Genomic DNA, 15,758 nt, shown 5'->3' on the forward strand with positions numbered 1-15,758 from the left:
ATTTTTTATTTGACAGAGAGAGAAACAGCCAGCGAGAGAGGGAACACAAGCAGGGGGAGTGGGAAAGGAAGAAGCAGGCCCACAGCGGAGGAGCCTGATGTGGGGCTCTATCCCGTAACGCCGGGATCACGCCCTGAGCCGAAGGCAGACGCTTAACCGCTGGGCCACCCAGGCGCCCCCCAGATAAGTTTTTTAAACTTAATATTTATATTTTTAAAATATTTATTCATTTGAGAGAGAGAGAGCGTGCACATGTGCATATGCAAGCGGGGGGGGGCGGTAGGGACAGAGGGAGAGGGAGAGAGAGAGACTCCCAGGCAGACTCCCCACTGAGCATGAAGGCTGAGTATGGAGCGTGGTGTGGGTCTCAATCCCACAATCCTGAGATCATGACCTGAGCTGAAATCAAGAGTCGGACACTTCACCGAGCCACCCAGGTGCCCCTAAACTTGATATTTAATACTAACTGAAGAATATATACATATGTGTATACACACACACACGCACACAAACATATACAGTAATTCTGCAGAATAAACACCCATGCACCAACCTGCTCACATATGATAAAGAATAGTAATGTCCAACAAAACTTTCTGCCATGATAGAAAAGATCGATATGTGAGGGATCTAATATAGTGGCCACAATCCACATGTGGCTATTGACAATTAAAATACGGCTGGTGTGACTAAGAAACTCAATTTTTAATTCTACCAAATTCTGACAAATAGCCACTTGTGGCTACTGGATACTATATTAGACAGCACAGACCCCTCCAATACCATTACATCTGTCTGAGTACTCCTCTCACCCATTTAACTGCCTCCCTTGAACATATATTTACATTCCTCTGCTTTCATCTTCTGGTTTTATCATGCATGGGTGTGTATCCCTAAACAACACACAATCGATTGTTTAGTTTTTGTTTAATTTTAATTTTGTCGGCTTTATCAAATTATAATTTTGCATATAACTTCCAATTTTTTCCACTCAATGTAATGTTTCTAAGATTCATTTGTATTGTTGCATGTTGCAGCTCATTTTCACTGTCATATAGTAATGTTTCCCATTGTGTGAATATACAGCAAATTACCCTTCCTTCTGTTAACGCACATTTGGGTTGTTTCTAATTTTTAGTCCTAGAGAATTCTGCGAATGTCTGTTGCTTCAAATACTATGAATTCTATGAATTCTCTATGGTATCTACCTAGACGTAGAAGGGATATAAATCACACATAATCAAATTAAAAGGCCAAATTGTTTTCCAAAATGGTTAAACAACCATTGAACCACCAGCAGTGTTTAAAATTCCAATTCATCCACATCCTCCAAATCATTTCAAATTATCTTAATTTATGCTAATCTACTGAGGGAAAAATTATGAAGTTCTATTTCTACTCTCAACTTGAACAATTCTTCCCACCAAACAATACCGCATGCTCCCCTCATTAAAAAACTTGCTAGAGAGGTTCTTTGGAGACACAAAGGGTGTAGTCCTAAGCATGATACTTCTCTTCCTACAAAATTTATACCTGTCGCAGTAGATAAAATCATTCAGATCAATTAAATAAACACTTTGTCATGAGGCTTCATAACCTCGCACAGATGTGCAAACTGCGCCAACTAAGGCAAATCCAAAAAAATGACATGTATGTATGGTTTCTGCATGGAGAAGTCTTAAGGAAGCAATAAGAATCATTTAACTAGAAAGCTGGTGAAACGGGGGTTGCCTTATACACTTATGGGAAATCAGAGCCTGGACCAAGAGCCTGGACTAACCTGGAAACTGGTGCTAGTCATGCCCCAGAAATATAGGTTAGAGTTCTGGGTCAGTCCTCGGGCTCCACCTTTCAAACATTAAGAGGATCTCCTCCAGGATCTTCAAGCCCTGTTTTCATTCCTATATCTACTCAGGTCTTTCATTCACTGCACAGTTATTTAGCACCCCCGCTGTGGTCAGGCACAGGGCTAGGGAAGGGCACCGTCTCTGCGGTCAGAGCACACCGAGTGAGTAAATAAATAATTGTAAATAAATAATTACTCCACAATGTGATAATCCAGACTTCTGAAAGCAAGCAGCGAAGGGCGTGATTCCGTCTTGCAGGGAGTGACATCTGAGTTGAGTCTCAGAAACAAGAGATCGCAAGTCAAGAAAAAAGGGGCAGGCCATTTCGGCAGAGAGAAAGGCGTGGTTAAAGGGACTGGCGAGTGCGGGGGAGCTGTCTGAGAACCAGAGACGCTGGTGGCGTGAGAAAGTCTCCCTCCCGGCTGAGGCCGCGGGCCTCGGAGTCGTGGGCGGAGCTACAGCCCCCGCCCGGGGACTGAAGGCTCGGGAGGGAGAGACCCGCAGCCTCCCGGGAGCCACTCCCCGCAGCCGGCTTCAGGCTAGCCCGCCTCCGCTCCAAACCCCGGGACGAGGCGGGGAAACGCCTCGACGAGGCAGCCCGACCCCGACACCCCGGAGCCCCAGACCCGGCCCGGCGGGCTGCCTGCACCTTGCGCAGTAGCCGTCTGAGACCCTCGCAGTCGAACTCCATCTCCATCCACGTCCCGGAGCCAGGTTCTGCGGCTCCAGCCCGGGGACCTCCTTCCGTGGCCGCCCCTGGACGGAGGCCGCCGAGGTCCAAGCCTCCCCAGCGGTCCAACGCCACGCCCCTTCCCAGGCTCGAAAGTCCGCCAGCGTCCAACGCCCAGGCTCCGTGGCCGCTCCGCCCGGGAGTCGGACCAGTGCCCCAGCGTGGACCCTGAGCGCGGTGGGAAAGGCGTTAGCGCCCCGGGGCCACGACCCGGCTTGCTGGAAGGAAACTTGGGGACATCTGTAAGGAGAGGAATAGGAAGGACCCGAGGAGAAGCAGTAAAGGAGGTAGAATCAACTCGCGCTGTTTTGGAAGAGAGTTTCTAGAAGGGTGTGTTAAATTCAGCAGAGTATCGAGAAAGATCAGGACCAAAAATTATAGTTAGATTTAGGAAGGAAGAGGTAACGTAACTTTAAAAGCAAAATTTCAGGGAGCTAGGAAGGGAAAATGGAGTCAGGAGGAGCATTGTCGAAAAACTGGGAGATTGTGAGGGTGGGTGCAGCATGCGGGGAGGGGTTGCTTTTTTTTTTTTTTTTTTTTTTTTTTTTTTTTAAGAAGGGGCGCCATAACTGTTGGTGGCAGAGAGAGAAAAAGCTAGGTCAGAAAAAGAGTTCGGGAACAAGATAGGAGGAAGATTGGTGGCTCAAGTCATCCATATAGAGAAGACGAAGAGAGGCAATTTGCTGGCTTTGTCTGGTCTCCTTGACTTGCGATTTACTTACTACCTGCTTTATCCCTGATTTGAGCCCCTGGGCTTACAAAGTTGCAGAAGATGGATATTTTAACTGTCAGGAGGTTCGGTAAGCAAGGATGGTGATTGTATTTACAGGGAGAGCCAGAGGCAGGAATGCTGTGACTCAATTAGGCAAAGAAAATAAAGGCTGGAAAGAGTATTCATTCAACAAACTTTTGTTGAGTGTTGACTATTTGCTGGATCTTTTTCCAGGTCTGAGGATACAGCAGCGAACAAAATAGACAAAAATATCGGTTGTCCTAAGGCGGTCATTCTTTTATTAGCAGGAGAGCAAAACAATACATATAATAAATAAGTAAATTAGATCATATGCTGAAAGGTAATTAAGTGTTGTAGGGCATAAATTTTTAAAAGGCAGGGTAAGGAGATCAAGGTAGGTCTCCTTGAGAGGTGAGAGAGTAAGTGTTCTATATTAGAGGGCATTCAAAGCAAAGTCCTAAGACAGTGTGAGCTCAGAACAACAAGACAGCCAGTGTGGCTGGAGTAGAATAAGTAAGAGGTGAGGAAACAGAAGTAGGCTAAGTCAGAGAAATAAAAGGGAAGCCACGGATAGTTTAGGGCAATGATTCGTCCAGTGTGGCCCCCAGACTCGCAGCCTCAGCATCACCTGGAACTTATGAGAAATACAGATTCGAAGACCCCAACTTCAGACTTACAGAATTAGAAACTCTGGGGGAGGGGTGGTTCAAGGGATCATTTTTGACGAAACTGGTGATTCTAATGCATGTTGAAGTCTGGGAATCACTGCGGGCCTCTTTTAGACATTTGTGACTCTGGCTTGTCAGTGACCTCCAGCCAGAAGAGCATCAAGAACACACCCGCACTTAAACAACTTGGCTTGATTACTCTTTGCAGTGAGGGAGCAGGTACTGTGGAGAACTATTGGGACTGCTCAGTATGGGAGTGTGAGAAAGACCTCCTATAGGATTGGGGCTTTGGGTGACTTGGGGGAGGATTTAATGAAGTGAATCTTCACTTTGGATTGGGTGCTATCAGAAAGCAGAGACAGTTCCGTGATTGGATATCTCAATAAATATCTATACAATGGGCAAACTGAAGCAAGGATAAAGCAGTAATTGGTAAAGAAGCAGCAGTCACTCATACTAAGCAGAAAGAAGAGGCTGTTTGGTATTTCATGGGCTGTGCAGCGACCTTGGTTTGTCTCTGCTTAGACAAAATTATGAAGTGGACTTATTTGGTCTCATTTTATCATGGTCTGAATGACCCTGTCTGATGTTTGTGTTCTGTGAGATTGTTTTATCCAACGGGAGAATAACATAGCATAGCCTTGAGTGCTGGGTCAACTTCTAACAACACAGAGACCTTACTGTCTGGGTCAGACCAGTTCCCAGATTTTGGGGGCTGCTTTTTTTCCCCCTTAGACTCTTACTCTGAGAGAAAGAGGAAGCCACTGGAGGGTTTTTAACGGAGAAGTGATGTGATGAGTCTTAGAAGAATAGATCTGACTACTGCCTTGTGAAGAGACTGTAGGTGGGGCAAGAGAGGAAGCCAGGAGAGAAGGTAGGAGGGGAGAAGATGGAAAGATAAGAGGTCTCTAAGAGCACCTCGGGCAGATGTAAAAAAAACCTAGGAAACAGTGGGACTTCCAGGGCCTCTAAGGTCTAACACACCCTGTCAGAAATCCAGTAATCAAGGAAAAGATACCATGTTAGAAATGAGGCCTGAGCAAAGTTCTTCAGTCTTTGATGAAAGAACCATTTATGAAAGACACCTTCCATCCAAACAGTTCAATCTCTTCTGGTTTAGTCACTATGAATGACTTGTAAGCACTGGGAACACTTTATGCCTCTGCATGTGTGTGTATAGCCATCACTTCCTGTGTGGAAGGTACATTGCTAAGAGTTTTATGTGCTTTATCATAGTTAATCTTCTCAGAACCCTATGACCTAGATAGAATTACCTCAATCCTACTGGTGAGGAAACTGAGGTTTAGGGTTGTATTACCTCTTTCCTTGTTTCTGAGATCCTGTTGAGTAAGAGATGTATGATTGACAAAGTTGTGGGAGAGAAAAGGTTACAAAATTAAATATAAATGCCAATTTTAACACATCTATTCGAAAAGAGCTAAAATGTGAAAAAGTATGCACCTTAAAGTAGAGGATATATGGTATAATTGGCTCCATTTTACAGATAGGGAAACCAAGACTCAGAAAGGTTAAATTATTGCAGAAGGTGGTGTCAGAGACCATGTTCCTTATCTGTGCATTTTGCTGCTTCCCTGTGTGCGAAGTTGTGATGAAATTTTGTGATTAATAATCTCCAGGAAGCTGGAATTCTGTGCCTATTGGTACTTAGTCATGGGAGGAAGATTGTGTAGTACAAACACTGGCTGACTTTGGTATGACCTCCACCCCCGCCTGCACATCCGGAAATTGGCACTATTACATCCTGTGACCTAACCAGGCTGAAACATTCGCTTTTCCCCAAGCACATAGTGTCTTCCGTGCTTCGTGCCTTAATGTCCTGCCTGGGATATTTTATTATACTGAACTACTTCCATCTCTTCCCCTCTTTCTGTCCCCAAAGACCATAAGGTCCTGACAGATAGCTGTCAAATCTCATTTAACTCTGTATTCCCAGTACCTAGCATGCTTGAATTTATGCATGTCTTCATTCTTCACGTATTCAGTAAGTTTGCTGAATGAATGGTGTGGGGTGACCAAAGCCATAGGGAGAAAGTGATCTAGTGTACTAGTGCTCAGCCTTATTAGAGTTTCAGACTTTAAAAAAAATCCGTTGGAAGATACAGACCTGTTCCAGAAGAATGTACATGCCAACATACGCAGTCCATTTTGTGTCCAATTTCAGGAATGTTCAGGGATTCCACTGAAGCCCATCCTCGCACCCTCGTTTAAGAAACTCAACTGTAGTCAGTGCGAGCATAATCTGCTAACCTTTGGGCAAAGTAATCGGACATACCTTTGACTCTATAACCCTACTTTTGGAAATTTGTCTTACTGAAATAAAAGTGCCCAAGACACAGGTACAAAGATGTTAATTATATTAAAAGAAAAAAAAAAGATCCCCAAAGTAAGAAATGGGAAAGGTGTATATTCCGCATCTTTGTTTGCAGCTTGAAAAAAGTCACAAGAATGGCTTGTTTAAAATAAGAATTTTTTTCTTGGTGCTCTGCTTTTGATCTCTGTTTACACTCTTTGCTTTCATAATTCCTGGTCCTATCAGACATATTGTTCAGGGATGAAACCCTGGTATTCCAAATATCAGACACATGTATCCTTATCATTTACTTCTCTTTCCCCCATTTTTTTTATTGTGGTGAAACACACCTAACGTACAATTTACCATCATAACCATTTTTAAGTATACAGTTCACTGGTATTAAATACATTCAAAGTGTTGCCCAGTCGTCCCTACCACCCATCTCCGTAATGCTTTTCATCTTCTAAAATTGAAACTTTTTATCTATTAAATAATATCTTCCTACTCTTCCCTTTCCCCAGCCCCTGGCAACTCACCATTCTGTTTTCTGTCTCTCTGATTTTGACATCTCTAAGTACCTCACCAATGGAATAGAATAGATAGCCCAGAAATAAATACTTGCATACATGGTCAAATGATTTTTGACAAGACTGCCAAGCCCATTCAATGGGGGAAAGGCCAGTCTTTACAATAAATGGTTCTGGGAAAACCGGATATCCATACGCAAGAATAAATTGGACTCTTATCTAACACCATATACAAAAAGTAACTCAAAATGGATCAAAGACCTAAATGTAAGACCTAAAACAATACAACTTTTAGAAGAAAACATAGGAAAAAAGTTCATGACATTGGACTTGGCAGTGGATATGATACCAAGGCATAGGCAACAAAAGAAAAAAAATAAGTAAATTAGACCTCATGAAAATTTTAAAAATGGGCACATCAAAAACCAGTATACTTTACTTAGATATATGGAGCCTATGTTGTTTGTTGACTGACTGCCTGTGCTGCATCTCAGGCGCTCCTGCCACAGACATCCTTTGTCTTTTGAAGGACATCCTTTGTCCTTATGAAATGAAATTATAATCTTTCTTTTCTTATACCAGTATCCTTTTTTGGAAGGGTTTTATATAGCCTCTCCATTTTCATGCTCTATCTGAACTGGCATACCCTTTTTGTCATCTTGTGGCTTTCCTGGTTAACAAGTAAAATCCTGGCGATACTCCGTAGAAATTGTCCAAGAAATCTTAACAATCACAGCATTGTTTATGGTGGTAAAAAAAATGGGAGGAGACCTAAATGCACATCATGCCATTTATGAAGTCATTGTCCTTTAGCTTCAAATCCACCATTCACTGATCGCTCTGCTGTAATAGACCTGGACCTTGTAAACCCTTTTTCCTCGCTAGTGGGCATGATGTTAAGTTTTATCAATAGAGGCCTTGGGGAGCTACTGTAGGAGGAAGAAACTTCTCTTCCTGGTTCCAGTGTGCCTTTGTTCTCCGTGTTCTGCTGTGTGGCTGCCAGTGGCATGTGGGGGCTATCTGGTGGTGCTCACCCCCGTTGAGTTTCAGTGGCCTCTCAGGGACTGTTCTCCATTGAGTTTCAATGGCGTCCCTGCCACTGAACAGTTTGCCTTGAGTTCTAGCACCAGCACCCCACGGGGTAGCTTCCTGGTATAATCTGCTGGCAGATTCTCAGCAAGGATCAGTAAACCTCCCAGAACCCCTCTGGAGACTTCCTGGCAAATTTCACCAGCATCTAGTGATTCTCTAATTGTCAGGTCTGGCCTGCAACTGATTAGATTTCTCTACCTTCCAGTCGGTGATGGCCTTGTTCTTCAACAAGTTTTGGATCTCAGCTCTGGAGGGGAGGGAGTCTTACAAGTTTGTTTCTCCCTTGGGTGCTTTGCCTCAGCCTTAGGGGTGGTCGCTGCTCCCTATGCTATTTCTGTATAGGTAGAGCTTTCTACCTTTTCCTTAGTTAATCTCTTGTTCCTAGTTAATAATTCTCTTTATTAAACTTTCTCTGTTGAAATCACTGTGTGGTTTCCATCTCTTGACTGATCTATTCATCGTTAGGAGAAAGAGGAAATAAATGTGGACTATTATGCAGAAATTAAAAAATATAAGTTAGATTCCTGCTTCTGCCTAGGAAGGATCAACTGCTACAGGAGTTGCCTTCTCTCCATAAACAAATAGAAAATGGTGCAAAATATATGAAATAATTGTTGTCAGATCTTGCACAAGAAGCAGCACAAGCCTACGAACTTTGAGAGACAGGAAATAAAGGAGATGAGCCTTACAATTGCCCCAGCCTACTGCCTGGAAGAGGTTTTCAGACTGCAGCACAATGGGGCTACCCTAACCAAGATTAGTCTTGCTGAGTTGTAAAGAAAGCTAGCAGAGTACAAAGGAGGCCAGAGTGCCAGGAATTTGCAGGATGGGGTCCTGGAAAAGAAGGTCCCACAGAGAGCGCCCTGGAGATCTCCGTAGGGGTCCTTGTGAGTCTTTGGCTCAGTTTGTCTGTGCATATGAAAACTCCATGAGGCCGGGATAAGAACCACCTACAAACAGCAGGCCAAACGCTTCTTGGGAAAAGGGCTAAGAGTTGGGGGAAATTCCACAGATTTGGAAGACTGAACACAATAGGCATCAGAGAGAGTGCCCAGTGGGCATGAGAAGGGTCATAGCTCCATAATAGGGATAATTATCCTCAGAGTAAAAGCTGCTCTTGGCCCACCTTAACAGATCTTAAAACAAGCCTTGGAAGAATCAGACTGATCCCAGACACCCTGGAAGAAAATCCACATTACTGAAAGGAATATAACCAAGTCCAGCAGACAGCCTTGTAGAATTCACCATGTGAAACATCCGACCAAAAGTTACCAGGCTTTCAAAGAAGTAGGAAAATATCACCCATAGCAAAAAGAAAAATCAACCATCGAAACAACTCCAGAAATGACAGATGTTTTTTATCAATCTTACAAAAATGCTCAAGGATGCAAAGGGACACAAGAACATGATGGAAAAAAATGAAATAATTTTTTAAAAGACAAATTGAGCTTGAAGAGATGAAAAATACAACATCAAATGAAAAATACACTGTATGGGATTCACAGAAGATTAGACATTATATGGGAAAGATGAGTGAACTTGAAAAAGAATGCAATGGAAACACAGAGAGAGACAAAGACTCAAAAATGAGCAAAGCCACCAGCAGGCTGTGGGACATGTTCACACTGGTTACTGGTCTCACACGTAACGGAGGTCACAGAGGAGGACAGGGAGGCAGAAAATATATTTGAAGAAATATTAGCCAAATATTTTCCCAATTTGATGAAAACCATAAACCCACAGTTTGAAGAAGCTCATTGAACTCGAAAGAGAAGAAACATGCCGAGAACTAGTGATAAAGGTTTTTTTAACCAGCACTTACCATATGATTCAAATACCCCTGCTGGGATTTACCCTAGAGAAACTAAAACTTAGGTTCACACAAAAAACTGTACCCAAAAATTTATGATAATCCAAACTCCACTTATCATAACCAAAACTGGAAACAACCCAAATGTTCTTTAACAGGTGAACTGATAAACTGCGATATTCACGCAGTGGACCATATGTTCATTCAATAAAACAAGACAAACTACTGTACAACGTGGGGGACTCTTAAAAGCATTATGTTAAGTGAAAGAAGCTTCTTCAGCCTATAACTCTTTATTTGAAGTTCTGGAAAATGCAAAAGCAGATAAATGGTTTCAAGGCACAAGGAGTTCAAGGGAGGAGACTTATTGCAAAGGGGCACAGAGAACTTTTTGAGATGATCGAAATTTTTTCTCTCCTGATTGTGGTGGTAGTTACGAGATTGACACATTTTTCAAAACTCATCAACTGTACACTAAAAAGGAGTGAATTTTATCATATGTGATTTATACCTCAATAAAGCTAATTATTTAAAAAAAAAAGAATGTGTTTAGATTTTTTTTATCCATTGACCCAGGAGGATGTCCATAATGTATTGTTGTTAACAGGAGAAAAGCAAGGTGTGTAAGTAGCGTAGGTAGTATGATCACCTTTAATAAGGTAACACTGAAAAGAAATCCTTTCTATCCCTCTGTATGTGTATTGATGTTCACAAGCTCATGGAGGATTCTTTGGCAGAAGGGTACACACCAGGCTTGGGTACATCATAGGGATGGGAATTGAGGGGAAAAAGGGGAGAGTGTTTAATTTTTCTTATATGTTTTACCATGGGCATCTGTTATTTTCATCATTAAAAAAGTCATGAAAATAAAGGGGATATCAAAATAACACATAGGGACGTGTCTGTAGAAAGAATTCTGGTGGAGAGAAGCGTCCATTGTGACAATACAGGGAGGTCAGAGGGATGAGGATGAGGTCATTAGACTTGACAAAAAGGAGATCTTTGGTAACCTCTGAGAGCATCTAAGTAGTGGCGTGGGGGCCAGAAGTCAGAATGTGATATATGGAAGAAAGGTAGAGATTGGGAAGAAAGGCTTTGAGTGTGGACCACTTGTTTAAGAAGTTCGGTCATAAAAGGAAATTAAGAAACAGGTTAGGAAGGGAGCCGCAGCATCAGTTGGAGGTTTCTGTGAAGAAAGGGCTTCCTTGTGGCTTCTTGAAGGCCAAGAGAGGAGAACCAGCAGAGAGTTACTGACCAAAGATAGTGAAGAATGGTATAAAATGGTGGTGACAGAGCCCTTGAGATGATGAGGGAATCGCAGGGACAGAAATAAGAGGTGTCTCACTTCTGGAATTCACTTTATCCCATTCACAGCTGTTGTAGAGCTAGGAACACACCCTTCCTGATCCCTGTCTATTGTCCAAGGAGCCCAGCTTCCTAACGGGTAGCTGGGCCCTGAATCTTGGCCCTGATCTGGAGCATCAGCTGTGTGACCCAGTGCAAGTCACTTAGGCTCCCTATGCTTCGGTTATCTCCTTGACAAGAGTACCTACTTCATATTGTTGCTATGAGAGAGTACATACAAAAAACTTAGTTTGCTGCTCAGCTACTGGTCTGGGGGCAGTCTCTGGTATGTTGTGATCTGGGCCACGTGACCAATGATGTCACAATGCCGTACTAGACTTCCAACTTCTCCACTAGGGCATTGAGGATCCTTTGGAGCCAAGGACTGGAATTGACATGCAAGACCTCTACCAACTGAGGGTTTCATGAGCACACTCCTTTGCCAAGATCTTGGTGAATAGTCTTCACTGTGCAATTGTATCTTTGACATTGTTTTACTTGTTACCATGATCGTGCTTGGCTGGATGCTTTTTGTTGGACTTGCATGTTACTTGGGCACGTTTCCGGAGTTCACGGTAAGTAATGACCCTGCCTGTGACTCCCTGGCAGTAGTCAGTCCTGACTCCCCGTCCCAGCTGGGATTTCTGACCGAACGGGAAGTATAGTTGAGGTCTCACCACTAATTAGAGGTCAAGATGCAATGGGAACAAAGTTAGTTTCTCAGGCTACTTCTCATCCCCTTGGGATATCTTTACGTTCCACCTGCCCCTTGGGTACATAATATCACTTATCTCAAGGCATTATGGAATTTATAAGGGATCTGCTGGAGACGGGGGTTCAGGCCAAGTAGATGAGTGGTCGCAGGTGGGGGAGGGAATGTGGGCATTGGCAGTCACACTGAGGCAGTTACCTACCAGGCCAACAAGTAGAACCACTTCTGCCTTTAAATTTCTTTCTGACTCAGCCTCCAACCCTGAAGTGGAAAGAAAAGTGGCCTGTTCAGGAGAACAAGACACGACTGAGGACCCGGACTGTGGATGAAGACCCGCAGCTCTGAGTGAGTGGTCAGGTCTGCTGGACTCAACTCCTCTCTTTCCAGCGAATGTGGCGACACCCTGAAATCTCAGTGGAAAGTTTATTTTCCCCCGGGAAACAATCCGCTGTCAAAGGGGAAGTGGTTTGAGGTATGCTGTGGGGAAAGAAGACTGGCAAGCCCTGCTTTGGGCAGCAGGCCAAGGTTCCAAGATTGGTTAAGCGCATCTCCTAGGGATTCTTTTCAAAGACTGTTTCTGTCTATTAACTTCTTTTCTCACAAACTACAAGAAGTTGCATGAGTATTTTCAGTGCCCCCCTTTGGCAGCTCCCAAGACTGGAGTTACCGTGAATGAGTTTAAACCCTAACTTTGCCCCTCACTAGCTGTGTGACCTTGGGAAAATTGAGCCTCTCTAAACTTCACTTTCTTCATCTGCCCAGTGGAGATAGCTCAGTATCTCACTATTTTTGTGAGGATTGCATTTTGGAATTCATGGCAAGCGTTTGATGCAAAGCATTTACTAAATGCTAACTTAACAACTAAGCAAAATAATGAGCCGTTCAACAAAGATTTACCGGTGACAGCCACTTCAACGGTTTACCCGAGGCCATACAGACCAACTGCGGGCATAGGTCTCTGGACTTAATAGCCTCTTGCACTCATTCCACCGGACCAACCTGCCTCTAGGAAACAGGAATACAGTATCCTTTTAGCAGGCATCTCCTGGGGTTCTCACATCCCACTCCCTTTCATTCAGACCTGTTTTTTCAAAGATGTTCCCACTGTTAAAGAAACTTAAAGTCTTTGTAATAATCCGATTACAGGAGCAGGTTTTCTGGGAAGCATCAAGTCCCAACCCCAGGGATACTAAGAGCAGGACAATGAGGGTTCTTTTTTTTTTTTTTTCCTCCACCTGCCTCAGAATGTCAGTGTGAGTATTGACCCAACTCAGACCTTTGTGGGGGTGGGGATGCGGATGCAGGCACCGGGGACTTGCTTAGCTGAGCCACCCGATCCCGACCAGACCGCTGAAACTCTTCTATGCCTCAGGTTCTCCAGCTGTAAGATGAGCCTAACAGCCCATTCTTTCTCTTCCCTTTCCAGGAGGCACCCCCTGCATAATGGGGGTTTAACTGTGGTGTTTCACAAAATGCCAGATTTTTCTTTTTCACATAGCCCAGCAATAGTATATAAAGTAATTGCTCACAGCATGCCTAGCTAATCCTCCCAATTAATCCAGGGTAGTTTTTGTTTTGTTTTTTCTGCATGGCAATGCTTTTTGCATCTGATTGCATGAAACCAATCGTTAATATTTGGACAGGTGATGAGTTAATAAAGATGTGAGGCCAGCTATATCCTAACCTAGCGAGCAGGGCCCTTCTAGTAAGGGTTCTTTGGCCCCTAAACACCAGGCATCCTGGCCAACTGTCCCATAGCTACTCACTCTTAACTGGTCCCCCCAAGGTCACAGGAGCTGATGTCACAATTGGTGTCTGAGCTCTGCCCCCCAAAATGTCCATGGTGAGGTATTGCCGTTCAGGCTAGACCACAAAGCTCTCCAGCCAGGAGCTATCATGCTGGGCAATTCACCATCTGGCCTTGAATAAAGACAGCCCAGTTCCCAGGACTCGGGGAATAGAACACCACACCTTTCAGAACCACCCATTTTCCCCAGCACACACCACCAGCTGAGCAAGAAGCCCCACGATGATTGTTGTCTTATGGTTGCTTCTCATTGCAGGAACCATGTGGAAGGGATATAAGTATCCCCCAGGAGGGGTAAGTGTGCTTTCAACTTTGTTCTCTATTCCTACTTTGAAATGTATTCCCCCAAATCAATGAGCTGAGCATCAAAATCCAGCTCTAGTAACTTTAAAAACAACAATAGTGGTTGCGGCTTAGGTACTTCTGTTATCATTCACTGAGCGTTCCCTCTGTCTTTCATGTCTTTCTTTTATACATATTTTCCTAAGAGCCTTTAGTCTTACATTCTTCAGTTTCAAAGAACCTGGAGGAGGCCCTCAGGTGGGCTCTAGAGCCATGGCGGTGGCAGCAGCCTTACCGGCCTGTGGGTCCAGCAGCCTGTTTCTGTTGACTGTCCCTGCAAGTCCCAGATAGCAGAGGGGTTGCCATGTTTCCCAGGTCGATCAGAAGAAGGTTTAGAATTCTTCAGTTAAGCTAAGGTTTCAACTCAGAAATGTTTGCCTAGGTCACTGGTTTTGAGGTCCAGTAGTTAGGCTTTTTTCTCTTTTGTCCTTTCTGTTGGAATGAGAGCGTTTTGATTTTCCTTCATCTGTGACCAGTGCCATAGACACGGATGGGTAGTTGGAAACTTACAGTATTGTTGGAACTTTACCTGTTTCTCTTGTCACACCTGAGTACTCCACTTGCCGAAGTTTCTCATTTGATTCCAGTACTCTGGAAAGCCTGGCTTTCCTTTTCAAGTGTGTTGTGAAGGCAATTTTTTAAGGATATGACCAGATAGAGTAGCAATTCCAATTACAAAGGAAAAGATTTTACTTTGCAAGTAACTGATGTCTTTAAGAGGACATTTTTAAATGTTGGTTCAGAGGCTCTCCCCTCCTTTACTGCGAGCTCTCATAACCCGGAGCTCCAGGACTGGGCCCAGCTAACAAACACAGGACACGAAGGTAGCGAACAGTGATATGAGCTTTGTACAGAGATTTGTACATTTGTGTAATAGGCCTTTTCACGCTTTATGTGTAGCTTTTTACCTGTAACCTTTATTACATTGTAAATTAAATGTAACTTTTGTCAAAAAAAAAAAAACAAAAAAAAACAAAGAACCTGGAGGTGTAGAGGTAAAGATGTCTCAGGCCCAGAGGCAGAGCTGTCTGACACGGGTGACCCCATCTTGTGCTCAGGGGGCCCTTTTGTGTGCTTAGGCTTCAGTACCAGTTCTTAAATCAGCTCACACCTAAGTCTTCCTCCTCGAGCAAACGGTGGTCGATAAAGTGGTTCTGGAGCTAGAGATCTCTCTTCCTGTTAGACCTTGGATGTTTGTCCTTTTTTGGCCTCTTGTCACCTCCCACATGGCTACTACGCCCTTCTGGCAACTGGAATCAGAGGCATTAAGAGACAGAATTGGACAAAACTACTTCTGCCTGTCCTCAGCGAGGAGGTCAGTGCCTTATCCCCACACTCTAGCAAACACGAGGTAAGGCCCACCTGACATACTTTTCTCCCCCCAGACCCCGGTGGAAGTGAGCAAAGATGATCCTGGTGAAGTAATGCAGCTCTGAAGCTCACCTGGCCAGCTGTACAGCTCCTGTTGTTGGTTTCGCATAAAGTAATTGCACATTATTTTGTCACATTTTATGTACAAAGTTACTGCACTTTTTAAGATGAAGACTTGGTATTCTGTTAGCTCGAAACAGGGAGCTATGGGGGGTGGGGATGTAGTTGGGGTAGATGTGATTAGATCCCCTGCGTTTCAGGCTCCAAGACTGGCATTAAGACTAAAATACCTCGTTCAATTTGCCCCCTATTCTGTATCCTTAAGGCTAGAAATTCTCTAAAGCTCCTTAGACCTAGTTCCCAAGGATAGCCTTTTTCCTGCATCCAGGGTCCAGGGTCGAAAAAATGTTACCGAAAAGGCTGTTGCAGCAACTTCAAGCCTATCCTTTGGGGATACTTCT

At 43.9% G+C, this 15,758-nt stretch overlaps 2 protein-coding genes across 6 annotated transcripts in view; one reads left to right on the forward strand and one right to left on the reverse strand.

The window, feature by feature from the left end:
* Nucleotides 1-2,601, reverse strand: part of UEVLD (UEV and lactate/malate dehyrogenase domains) — a 44,694-nt gene extending 42,093 nt beyond the window's left edge. For 3 of the 4 annotated variants that reach the window (XR_004621327.1, XM_002926157.4, XM_034645496.1), the window contains exon 1: nucleotides 2,497-2,601. Coding sequence is in view for 2 of the 4 variants with exons in the window: in XM_002926157.4 (XP_002926203.2) it covers nucleotides 2,497-2,544 (48 nt within the window). In the remaining 2 variants the exon portion in view is untranslated. Of the gene's footprint in view, nucleotides 1-2,042; nucleotides 2,116-2,496 lie in introns of all 4 variants that reach the window. The other variant, XM_019806828.2, reaches the window with a different exon arrangement.
* On the forward strand, nucleotides 2,587-15,423 carry SPTY2D1OS (SPTY2D1 opposite strand). 2 transcript variants are annotated; one of them, XR_004621330.1, is made up of 5 exons: nucleotides 2,587-2,864; nucleotides 11,423-11,640; nucleotides 12,030-12,134; nucleotides 13,841-13,878; nucleotides 15,312-15,423. XR_004621330.1 is itself a non-coding variant. In XM_034645499.1 (5 exons), exons 2-3 carry the CDS (start codon nucleotides 11,572-11,574, stop codon nucleotides 12,120-12,122), a joined length of 162 nt encoding a protein of 53 aa, XP_034501390.1. In that variant the 5' UTR covers nucleotides 2,587-2,864; nucleotides 11,423-11,571; the 3' UTR covers nucleotides 13,841-13,878; nucleotides 15,312-15,423. The 2 variants fall into 2 exon arrangements, 1 of the variants encoding a protein (XP_034501390.1); XM_034645499.1 differs by having other exon boundaries at nucleotides 12,030-12,122.
* The last annotated feature ends 335 nt before the right edge of the window (nucleotides 15,424-15,758 follow it).

This window comes from Ailuropoda melanoleuca, chromosome 16 (assembly GCF_002007445.2).
Source record: "Ailuropoda melanoleuca isolate Jingjing chromosome 16, ASM200744v2, whole genome shotgun sequence".
Lineage (NCBI taxonomy): Eukaryota > Metazoa > Chordata > Mammalia > Carnivora > Ursidae > Ailuropoda > Ailuropoda melanoleuca.

Excerpts from the sequence above, each read along its gene's own strand:
- SPTY2D1OS (XM_034645499.1), top strand. The coding sequence starts at position 11,572 with ATGATCGTGCTTGGCTGGATGCTTTTTGTTGGACTTGCATGTTACTTG. Across the intron at positions 11,641-12,029 it reads GCACGTTTCCGGAGTTCACG|CCTCCAACCCTGAAGTGGAA; the intron begins GTAAGTAATGAC and ends TTTCTGACTCAG.